Raw genomic sequence first — 11,960 nt, 5'->3', positions numbered from 1 at the left:
TGGTCACAGCACAGTACAAACATAAGCTCTATCTCGCCTTGGTTTTACAAGGTCAGGGTAGCCTGAACTGTGAATAATATCTTCGAGAGAGAAAAAAGGCGAATATGAGATAGACTTTTTTTTTCAAAACTAACCCTTTATTACAAGTAAATCGGTCTCATGTAAAATGGGCGATGACGTCATTACGTTGCTATGGTAACTCCGATTTTGATAAAACTTACCTCATTGGAATCTTTGATCTTTCTTTAGTACAGCTGTATTGATCGATTTTCAGTTGGATTATTTATGGAAGCATACGCGTTGCTCAAACGTCAAAGTTGAAAGGTATCGTTACTCAAAAATCCGATCGAGCCACCTTAATTACGGTATGTTTTCAGTTTGCATATTGAAAAACCCTTCTGCGGGGCAAGAAGAAAAGAATGAACCATTGAATCACATTTCTTTTTTAGCCTCAGCAGAAGGTTTCAGTTTTTACACAAACGGAAATATCTAAATGCATTTTAGCATAGCCTGCGTAGCAGGCGCCTGTGTAGTTTCTTGCGCGCGTATGGGAAACGCAAAAGGCGCGAGACGGCCCTAATGGCCGTCTCTCGCCTTTCGCGTTTTCCAAACTGCAAAAAATACGCGCCCAAAACTACACAGGCGCCTGCCACGCTGGCTTAGATTTTAGCAGCATGAAGTAAGTCGCGCAAGACATCACGTGCATGATATTGCACGTTCGACTCGCGGGAAACCCGCCTCGCGCGTGAAAATGATGATGTTATGTCTATTGTTGAAGGCAGGTGCGCTATTGAGGGTGATGTATTTGGATAAAACAAACTAATTTAACGAGTTATTTAATTTTTCTTGTTTTGTTTTTATTCTGTACACTTTTCGCGAAAAATTGTACTGTTGGACTCGTTGTTTACTGTTACACGCCGTGGGTAGTCGCTACGAGGATCAGCGGTGTACTTTTTTGCGAACAAATCGCCGGGAGCTGAGTTTATGGTAATCCCAGCATATTTATTCCGTTATTGATCACGAATACCCGTGAACTGAACGCTAAAAGGCACAAGATAAAAGAGAAAAAGGCAATGCAAGCAGTATGGAGATGTCGAGGGACCATGTAAGGAGAAACGAGAGTTGTGGTACAAAATTTTCGATCACCGGCTCGCGTCATTTCGTCAGCACGCAACATCGAGTATAAACAACAGCTGGGCATAAACTTAACTGAAAAAGCGCAAGAAAAAGCTGAATTCAATTTATCAAGTCGAGTAAAGGATTCCAAGAGAGATCACCATGAGAGATTCAGAACTATCAGATATTCAAGCTTCAAGGAACAGTCGACGCCGAAGACGTTACAGAATTAATCTCTCCCGCCGTGTCTACAACGAACAAGAGTTCACCGAGTCTTTTATTAAACATGAAGAGTATGTCTCGAGCTCTGAAATTGAGCCTTCTTCGCTTGCTAAGACGTTCAAGCGACATTTCTTTCCAACCAGATGTGCGTGCCAAAGTGTATTGCAGTCTTGGTTCCCCATTGTGGAATGGCTGCCTGGCTACGATATTCGGCGTGACTTGGCACACGATGTAGCGGGTGGGTTAACAGTGGCTGTTATGCATATTCCTCAAGGTAAGAAAAAGATCTGCAGTCATTTTACACTGAGGGTGAACTAGCCTGTGAAATATTTTAGTGACAGTGACTTAGAAAATGTAAAGTGCAAGGTGATTTCAGTCTGCTGTTACCCAAATTTAAAAGCGAGGGGGGAGGGGTACCCTTAAAAATTTGTTGTCACATGGGTGATGCCAGAAACCCATAAGGGTTGAAACGTGTAACGCGCGTTCACAGCGTTTGAATATTCAGTTTCGCCAAGTACCATATTTGGAAACACGAAGAGTTTGTACGCGAGTGCTTTACACACGTAATGGGACACGCAACAGCATTTTCGGTTTTTCGGTTAGTTACTTATATTCCGACCTAAATGACGTAAATTTCTTACAGGAACTAAAGAAATTTGTTAAGTGTATCCAAGTGAAGTTTTACAGACTACTTAATGACGATAAAACAGGAGAATTTGACCAAATTTAATTTTATTCAACCAAGCTTGTTCATACGCCATCAAGCGCGAGCTAGCGCGCGCTGAATTTAATCCAAATGTTGCAATTTTGATTGGTTAATTTTTTCGCCTGATTTTCCAAATATGGTACTTAATGGAAACGAATGTTCAAACGCTTTGTACCATGCGAATCAAAGGGAGTTACACGTTTCAACCCTTATGGGTTTCTGGTGATGCAATGTGCATTCACAAGAAAAAGTGAAAATTCCCTTATCTCGTGTTTTCACTTATTCTCACGGTTGTGGTTGCGTCATTCTGTTTTACAAGATATATTTTTCGAATAATTATTTCTGTGCTTATAATGTGACCTGTGCAGTTACTGTATATTAGGAATTCATTACTGGGGCATGCAACTACTGTATATTGGATTCATGTCAACATTTTACAGCAAACTCCTATTTGCAATAGTATTGAATGTAAGTGACACCACATGACGCATGCCAAATTTTTTCTGTATCATATTTATTCATGCTTTCCCAAGAAAATGGAGTGTAGCTTGGACTGTGAAAATGTAGCCTCCTACGCAGACGTTCTTAGGGCTCGTCACATGTTTCTTCCTCACATGGGGGAGAAACGTGTGATAAGCCCTAAGAAGGTCTGCGAAGGAGGCTATGAAAATGGAGTCACAAAGGAGCTGTATGTTGAATAGTGTGATCATCCAGGTGAGAGAAGTTCTGAAAAGAACTGTCGTTGGTGACTGGCATTTTGACAACTTGAGTGGAATTCATCTTTAGAGTGAAGTGAAATGTTCTTGTCAGTCAATGATGTTATAAGTCGGGTCAAATTGTTAGTCAAATTAAGTTGTTCTGTTTCAGTTTGCAGTTCATTTGTGAATAATATTCAATAAGTCGTTTGTAAGGTGACGGAAGGCATTTGTTCTAAGAACTTGTTGTCCTGGTTATGTTATTACATGTATCCTTTTACTTGAGTCCCACAAATCCTGTGAAACTGTATTAGATACATGTAGTGTTAATAATAATTTTTAAAAGTCACTGTGTTTGAGGCATGATATTTAAATTATAATACTATCACCATGTTGTCTTTCTAGGTCTGGCGTATGCACTACTGGCGTCACTTCCTGCTGTTACAGGATTGTACACGGCTTTTGTTCCTATCCTTGTTTACATGGCAATGGGAACATCCAGACACATATCATTAGGTAAATAAAAACAACTGGTTTTACTCAGCTCGATTAGTCATTCTGAGTAAAATTACCTATTTTTGTTTTAATATATGTTTGAATTGCAAATCTTATTTTAATAAAGCGTGTGTTGTTGTTGTTGCTTTTACAGTCAACTCTCTATAAATTTGACACCGTCGGGACCGGCTCTGACTGTCTGTGCTAGAGAGCTGTCCATCTTGTAGGGAGTTTAGTTACAGAAAAATGACTGAAAAGTGGTAGGGAATGGATCAACACTAGGTGTCAGTCTTATTGAGGTGTCCGTTAAGGGAGAGTTGATTGTGATCGTGTAATTTTATTGTTAAGTGGAGAATTATTTAAAAATTGCCTCTTATTTATTAGTTAATTTATTTAAATTTTATCTATTAACTTATTTATTTACTGCAAAAATTTTCTCACAGGGACTTTTGCTGTGGTTTGTCTAATGGTTGGTTCAGTTGTTGAGAGAGAAGTAGAATCATCTATCTCACCAACTGCTACAACAAGTCCCACTAATCGGCCACCCGGAAGTTCAGGTGGTGCTGCCCTACGTAGCTCGATATATAAACAGGAGACAAATGGCAGTTTTCCAAGCGAGGAGGACTTGTTGGATGAAAAGAAGTTAGAAGTGGCTGTTGCCCTTTCAATGCTTGTTGGTCTTTTCCAGGTTGGTTTCATGTGCACTTTTTTTTCTTACAATTGTGACCTCACCTGGGTTTGAATTTTTTTTCCAACCAGCTCTGGCTTATTTGGTCCAGGAAAAGTCCTCCAGTCCTTCACATATTAAATGCCAGGGCTTGCGTTTGGTTTAGGAATTAATTTCCTGCCTGTGATTGGACATGTGGGAGGTGCGGTGGCCTAATGGTTAGCGCGCTCGACTCGGAGTCGAACGGCCCGGGTTCGAGCCCTGGCCAGGGTGCTGCGTTGTGTTCTTGGGCAAAACATTTTTCTTTCACAGTTCCTCTCTTCACCCAGGTGTATAAGTTGGTACTGGCAAATTTACTGGGGGGTAGGGAGTAGCAATACTCATAGTCGCTTAATGCTACAGAAGCCGGGATAAGCTCTGGCTATATGGGCCACTTGGGTGGATGCAGACTCTTACCTTGCCTATGTGATTGGGCATAATATTACATGTATATCTACAGAAGCTACAGAAGCCGGGATAAGCTCTGGCTATATGGGCCACTTGGGTGGATGCAGACTCTTACCTTACCTATGTGATTGGGCATAATATTACATGTATATCTTTTTTTATTATTTACACATTCCATGCATACATGCCTATGTAGAGGATGTGTGGCTGAGTGTCTATTATATAATAATAATTATGGTATAATAATTATCAACGGAAGAATAAAGTAAAAATCGCCTGTTAATAAACTGTCACTCTGCACAGACTGTAAACTCCATACATAATTAACATAAGATCTACAGTGTACATTGTTGTCTCTGTCTAATCTAATTAAAGGATATTATTTTAGTATTTTGTCTAGTTTTCTACAATATAAACATGAATACATTGCTTGGCACAAGATGAAGAATGATTTTATTTGTTTGTTTTGTTGTAGTTTGTAATGGGTCTTCTCAAGCTTGGTTTTGTGGCTGTGTATTTATCTGATCCAATCATTAGTGGTTTTACTACTGGTGCCGCCATTTTGGTCCTCACCAGTCAAGTGAAACACATCCTTGGTTTGACTGTTCCACGATATTCAGGAGCTTTTGCTGTAGTCAAGGTTTGCAGACATTTCTCTTGCATTCTATCCTGGCTTGTTTATTTGCATTATTTTATGGATAAAATTTGTACTGAAATTTTAATTAGTTCACTTTTTAAAACCAAAAAAAGAACCTAGCAAAGTGCTTATCATCCTGTCAAATTGATTTCATGATTATTAGCTTCTTATGGGAGGCGCAGTGGCCTAATGGTTACTAGTGCACTGGACTCTGGATAGAGCAGTCCGGGTTCGAGCCCTGGCTGGGGTCCTTGTGTTGTGTTCTTGGGAAAGACGACTTACTCTCATAGTGCCTCTCTCTACCCAGGTGATGGGTACCGGAGACATAATGCTGGGGGGGGGGGGGGCATAGAACTCCTCCTATTAAACTACTCCCCCAATTTTAGCTGTCTGAAAACATAAAAAAAATCCTATTTTAGTCTAGAAGTAATGGGAGTCAAGTTTTTTGTGTAGCCATGCTTTGAAATACTTTTTCCTAGTCTATTAGCTAATAATAATTATTATCAAAAAGGTTGTCTGGTCTGGCATTAAAGGTCACAACATTGCAATTGGTACTTGAAACACACTCCTTTTATTATGTCTGTTTTGACTAGCTGCCCCAAAGATTCCTGCTTGCAATGATTCAGTTATCTTTGTCTAAAAATGTTTTCTTTTTATCACAGACGTACATATTTATGTTCAAGAACATAACTCTGTCTGTGCCAGGAGCTATCATCACTGGAGTTGTCTGCATCCTTCTGCTAGTTACACTCAAGTATATCAGTGAAAAGTTGAAGCACAAAATGAAATTTCCCATACCTGCTGAGTTAATAGCGGTATGTAAAAGCCTTTTACTTAAAACAAGTTTACTTACTAGGGTTTTAATTACAGTGTGAGAAAAAATGAATGCAGTCTCAAACTTAGACTTTAAATAAAGTCCTTCGTCTTCGCGACTTGGTCACTCGATCTCCCGACTTCGTCGCTCGCACGGCCGTTTCGCGACCTAAAAGGCTCGCTTCGCTCGCTTATTCACTGTGAAAACTCGTGAGGTCGACTTGTGGCAAGTCTATCTCAAACTCTGCTATTTGAAAATTAGTCAAGCTTTCAGGATCATACATTTGAGATTTGTTACAAACACTACATTTTGAACCTCCTGGCACCTCTCTTAAGTTATGTGGTACTTTTGTACTTTTTCTGGTCCCAAGGGTTACATGTAGCCTACAAAAGTAATTATGTTGCAAGGTCTACTATTCTTTGATTTCAATATATTTGTTAATGTAATATCTTGCAAGAAAGTCTGTTTTAAAAGTAATTAATCTAAACCATAACTTGACTACCTACATACGATTGTAAGCCTACAGTATGAGTTTACGTTTGTTCATAATTAGAGCAGTTTTCAATTGAGTATCGTAAAACCAAAACAAAAGTAATCACTCTGGCCAATCACAAAGAACACAGACAATCCAGTGAACCAATCAAAACTTGAAGCAAATACATGTAGCTGGCACGAAGCGCGGGAAAACGTGCGCAAGTGAGTCACGATTGGTTTTGGTTTTAGTTCTGCTTGGCTGAGAAAGTGGCGTGACGCTTACAATCTGTAAGCGTAGTATTGCAAAACCAAAGCAAATGCAATTAACTTTCGACACTCAAGTGAAAACCGCTCTAATTTGTAATGAGTATTTACATTGACTGTATTATGTACCATTTGCCCACTTGGGCTATTCTGGTTAATGGTAGAACATCGCAGTCAAGCAATAATTATTTACATAATTTACGAATTTTGATATTTTTTTTATTGCAGGTTGTTCTTGGAACAGTGGTGTCATATTTTGTTGGATTGAATGAAAAATTTCAAGTGGCAGTTTTAGGTGACATTCCCAAAGGGTAGGTCAGAATATATAATTTATTTATTTACAAAATTGGTTAATGTACACAGAAGCCTGTATTATAACTTGTCCCAGATTGTCTCAAAAAAATATGTTTGAGCCACTTGTTTGATGCAAAAATACCATCTTGAGAAACAGACCTGGTTGTTTTTATCATCACTGGTTAATAAACAACATCCTTGCTCCAATATAATAGCAGCCAACCAACATGCTACAAATAAGGACACATAAACCAAGGATGTCACTTAGGGCCGGCTGTTGGCTTATTTCACTGGCTAAAAGAGAACTTAAATCTGGCTGAAATTTCACATGAAAACAAAGACTAAGGTAAACTTTTAGAGCTGCCAAGGCTAGAAAAGCCAGCTGGGCTTGTTGATGAGCTGGCTTAGTGTTTTCTTAGCTACATCCCTGATAAACAATTGACCTTACCACCTGATAAAGACTAACAGTATAGCAGTCAAAATGTCAATGAAAGCGATTTAATCGTTAGATAAATGAATTAACTACATTGTATCACCCTTCCAATCTTACACCACGATGAGTAATCAACATGCATCTTTAATGACATCCTTGTTTTTGTTCATTGTAGGTTGCGAGTACCCTCGGCACCATCTTTTAAGCTGATGGGAAGCATTGTTCCAGATGCTCTAGTTATTGCTATTGTAATATTTGCTACAAATGTCTCTTTGGCCAAGACGTTTGCCAAGAGGAACAACTACGTTATTGATTCAAATCAGGTGCGAATGGAAGAATGATCTGTATAATTATGTCTGGCTTGATAAATGTACTGTCTGGTAAATCTAAAGGTGTCAAGGTTGAGTTTGCATGCTGGCTAAAGCAGCCCACAGTAAGTTTTGGAACTGGCAGGGTTTGGTTGCATGATTATTGATTTAAAGAACTGAATGCTGCTTCCTCTCTCCTCTCTACACATATTTCACTGGAGATGACTCTAAACAGTTTTGTCAGGTTGTGCTAATATTTGACCATTTCAAGCAAATATATGTATTTAAGGGGTGTCAAATGGTAAATGCAAGACTTTGCGAGATGGTGAGACTGATATCTTTTCTGTGAGCCAGAGACCTTTTAAAGGGACACTGCCATGGGGATTTTAATGCTTTTTGATAAAAAGTACTAAAATTGGCGAATAGGTCTTCTGGTACATGAAATGCACCAAGTACATCAAGATAGAGATATAAAGTAAATTGTTGTTGAAAGAAGAAGGGAGCTATAATAATTTTTAGGTGTTTTTCCAGTCCAAAATGACAAAATGACAAATCTTGCCCGATGGCATCGCATGACAGGCCAATGTCTGATGACCCACTGTTATTTGCAGCCCTGCATCGCAATCATTGCAATGTTTATCACTTCAGTACACTTGCACGGCGAGAGAACTGGATGCAGCACAAAACAGGAGGCATAAGGGGGTGGGTCGCTTTGCTCGCCCCACCCCCGCCCCGCCCCCGCCCTAATTAGAAAATAAAAACAGCCGACAAGAAATGCCATGGTAAAACAAGTATCTACCAGTAAAACATTTCCAGTATCCACATCTCAAAGAAAAGAAAATGGCATGAATTTTTTCCCTCCAGCTTACTTACAAATAACAATGTTGTACAAAATGCTTACAATATTGAACAAAATGTTAGAGTTGTCTGACCATGCGCATAATTTATTTTATGTCACTAGGAGCTTATTGCTTGTGGGTCAGCAAACATCCTTGGGTCATTCTTTTCATGTTTCCCTGTGAGTGGTTCACTTTCCAGATCCGTCATTCAAGAAAGCATTGCAAGAACACAGGTATGGACAGAATATAGAGGATATTACATGGTTGCGCGGAGATATGAAATTTATCTTCGAGTGTTTAAATCTATATCTCACGAGTGAGCGCAGCGAACGAGTGAGATATCGGTTTTGAACACGAGAAGATAAATTTCATATCTCCAAGCAACCATGTAATATTCTGTTTATTATATAGACCAACTAATTACGATGTTTTTGGCGATTTTCTGAAGATTTCCGAGGATTTTCCGAAGATTTCCGAAGATTTTCAAAATGTTGTCTGAAGGTCGTACGAATGTTTCCGAACATTTTCCGAAAATTTCCGAAGATTTCCGAAGCTAAACGAAGATTGCCGAGGAAGATCCGAAGATGTTTCGACTTAATATCGATAAACTTTGGCTCATTGAGCTATGAAACGTGGCAAACTGCGAGATGATTGGTCAAGAATGATATCCACACATGTGTGGATACCATTGATATCCACACATGTGTGGATACCATTTTTCTCGCTTTGCTACCACTCGCTAAAGCACTGCATTCTATATAATAAAATAACATAGTACTAACCCTTGTAAAATTTTTGCCGACCTCATTAAGATTCGTGGCAAGTTTTGGTACCCAAGATTTTCAAATCTCAGCCAGATCCATGCCAAGCTCTGAGCTGAGATGACACCATGATTGCAAATTCTTTGCGGCCAGTAACGTGTCAAGAATCAAGAAGAGTTAATTTGTGTTTGGTTGTGGTGCTCTGTTAGGATAATTTTTTTTTTACTTTTCATTTTCATAGTACATACCTGTTTTTGTTTTTGTTTTCTCTTTTTTGGCAGCTCTGTAGCATTCCTGTTGTAGTAGTCATTATTCTGGTGTTGCTGTTTATAGCTCCTCTTTTCTTTCATTTGCCAAAGGTAAGTTTAGTGTACATCTACTTTGCGTGTTGCTTACAAAGCATGGTTCATATCATTGTATGGCTACTAAAGCTATAGTATCAGAGTTCGCATGGGTCATGAAGAACCTGGAAAGCCACGTGTGGGTCATAGATAGTCTTGGATTGATTGTACAAAATAAATAAGGCAGGTTAGTTTTTGTTAAGAAAAGGGTAAACCGTACCCAAAATCAAGATAATTTTTGAAAATTTCCAAGAAAATGGTAAAATTTTAGGTCACTGAAAACATTGAAAAGTCATGGAAAAAGTAATGGAAAGTCTTGGAATTTCAAAAGCTCAAAAAAGTACAAAACCTGTTGTATGCTTATTGGTTGTTTTAATTGGTATCTTTTGTGTTAGGCAATACTAGCTGCTGTGGTAGTTGTTGCCCTCAAAGGCCTGTTCCGTCAGTTTAGCAGACTTGTACAACTCTGGAGGATTTGTAAACCTGATGCTGTAAGTGCAGTTCCTTGGTTAGCTTGTAACTCAGTTGTTTTGAAATCAAGTGCACCTTATAAATGACTCAGTTTGTCATGAATGCATGTTTTACTTGTAAATATCCGTTTTTTAAATTTTTAGTGTTTTTAACTTTTTAACATCATTTTATTAATATTTTTATTGTAAAGCGCCATGAGCAATATTATCAGTGGATTTTGGCGCTATAAAAATACTTTTTATTTTAGTTATTTTTATTTTTTATTTTACTGCTGTCAAATTTGTGATAATTCACCAGCAAAATTATCTTGGCCTAATTGTGACTTTGTTGTCAAACCTGGAAACTCTGAGAGCTACCTTAAGGTTACTATATCTAACGACTACTAGTTTAAGCAATTTTTTCAGAGCAAGATTTAGCGACTATTTAATTAAAAAAGTTAGTGATATTGTGTAAACCAGTTTTTATTAAATGTATCAATTGCTTAGATAGAAATAAATGTTCAGTAAAAGAACAAACTCACTTGAAATTGAACAAATATTTTCCTTGCCAGAAAGAACAAAGCTACCAGCGTCTATTTTTTGTTTGCAAGTTGACTATGTCTAATTTTATTTCCCTTTGGGGTGGGGGGGGGGGGGGTGTATTTAAATTTAACAAGTATTAAATTTGACCGAGACAAATTTTAGCGAGTACTAAATTAAGGGATTTTTGCCCAACTCGCTAAAATCGTTAAAACTAGTTGCCGCTAACAATAGTAACCTTAAGGGAGCCGAAGTTTTCATATGAATCACCGATTGTTTACCTTTCTTACTATGCACCAGGTGCATGAGGCCATAAATTTTTGTGACAGATAAAACATGTGTCTTATTTTCATGCTAGTCACTTATTGCTTTGAACACCAGTGTTTATTTACCATCTTTTAAATTTTCTGTTGTATCATTGTCCGTGTTTACTCATCCTTGCTATTCTGACAGTGTTCTTGTTGTCCACAATGCTGTCAGTAAATAAGGGACAAATTAATTTTGTTTGTTCAGGTTGTTTGGTTTGCGACATGGTTAGGTGTGGTGTTGCTTGGTATTGACATCGGCTTGGGATTCGGCGTAGTTATGGCACTTGTAGTAGTGATTTGGAAGTCATCAAGGTCAGAATAAAAACATGTCCTTTGTCACTGTTAAAGATCTAGTAGGCCCATCAGGGGCTTTAATTGACCTAAAATATACAGTCAAGTAGTTGTCTATATTATTTTACTCTGATAAAACATCAAATAAGCTGTTTAGCCAATGATAGCAAGCACTGATCCCAATTTACCTTATTATAGGAAATTAACGCTTCATAAAATTAGCGCGAATTCCAAAAATTAGCGTTAATTTAAGTCGCGTTAATTTTTGTGAACATTAATTTCCGCGCCGTTAATTAAGTGGAGCGTTAATTTCCGCGACCTTAATTTCCATTATTTTGCCCCAATTTTCAATGCAGTCCAGATGTTCCTATCTCTTCAGGGTGGACGCTCGAAGCGGTGAGATTCCTTTGCTTGACCCATACGTTTGGGTTTAGTATCACAAACATTGTTTCCGTCTCGGATTATACGCCTTAAGTTGAAATAAACTTGTTCCTTTTGTCTCAATAAGTGTTTTTCTTTGTGTACGTCGCGTTAATTTCCTTCATTTGGAAATGTTACCCTCTCTTTCGCGTTAATTTCCTTTATTGGGAAGTAATATTTCCTTCGATTCGCGTTAATTTAAGTCGCCTTAATTTCAAATACCTTAATTTACACAAGCGTTAATTTCCTATAATAAGGTATGTTGTAATTATGTTACTATTTATGATTTTCATTTTGGGTTTAACTGAAGGGTTAAAATGTTGAATGTTTCAGACCACCAGCAGCACTGCTTGGTCAAATTCCTAACACAGGAATTTACAGAGACCTTCATAGGATACCTTCGGTAAGTGGTGGTGACTAAACTTATTTTTTATAGGAG

The 11,960-nt window shown here is 38.1% G+C and overlaps 1 protein-coding gene across 1 annotated transcript; it reads left to right on the top strand.

Annotated features, from left to right (window-relative positions):
- Positions 1-885: 885 nt before the first annotated feature.
- Positions 886-11,960, top strand: LOC144639832 (prestin-like). Its single transcript, XM_078499113.1, has 12 exons — positions 886-1,612; positions 3,145-3,255; positions 3,678-3,922; positions 4,824-4,988; positions 5,648-5,800; positions 6,766-6,848; positions 7,440-7,587; positions 8,534-8,644; positions 9,454-9,531; positions 9,909-10,004; positions 11,016-11,122; positions 11,855-11,960. Exons 1-12 carry the CDS (start codon positions 1,279-1,281, stop codon positions 11,940-11,942), a joined length of 1,719 nt encoding a protein of 572 aa, XP_078355239.1. The 5' UTR covers positions 886-1,278; the 3' UTR covers positions 11,943-11,960.

Source organism: Oculina patagonica, unplaced genomic scaffold (genome assembly GCF_052425735.1).
Source record: "Oculina patagonica isolate OP01 unplaced genomic scaffold, crgOcupat unplaced137, whole genome shotgun sequence".
NCBI lineage: Eukaryota > Metazoa > Cnidaria > Anthozoa > Scleractinia > Oculinidae > Oculina > Oculina patagonica.
Note: the sequence above shows the minus strand (reverse complement) of the source record. Positions and strands in the feature narration are given on the sequence as shown.

Excerpts from the sequence above, each read along its gene's own strand:
- LOC144639832 (XM_078499113.1), top strand. The coding sequence starts at position 1,279 with ATGAGAGATTCAGAACTATCAGATATTCAAGCTTCAAGGAACAGTCGA. Across the intron at positions 4,989-5,647 it reads GAGCTTTTGCTGTAGTCAAG|ACGTACATATTTATGTTCAA; the intron begins GTTTGCAGACAT and ends TTTTTATCACAG. Across the intron at positions 11,123-11,854 it reads GTGATTTGGAAGTCATCAAG|ACCACCAGCAGCACTGCTTG; the intron begins GTCAGAATAAAA and ends TGAATGTTTCAG.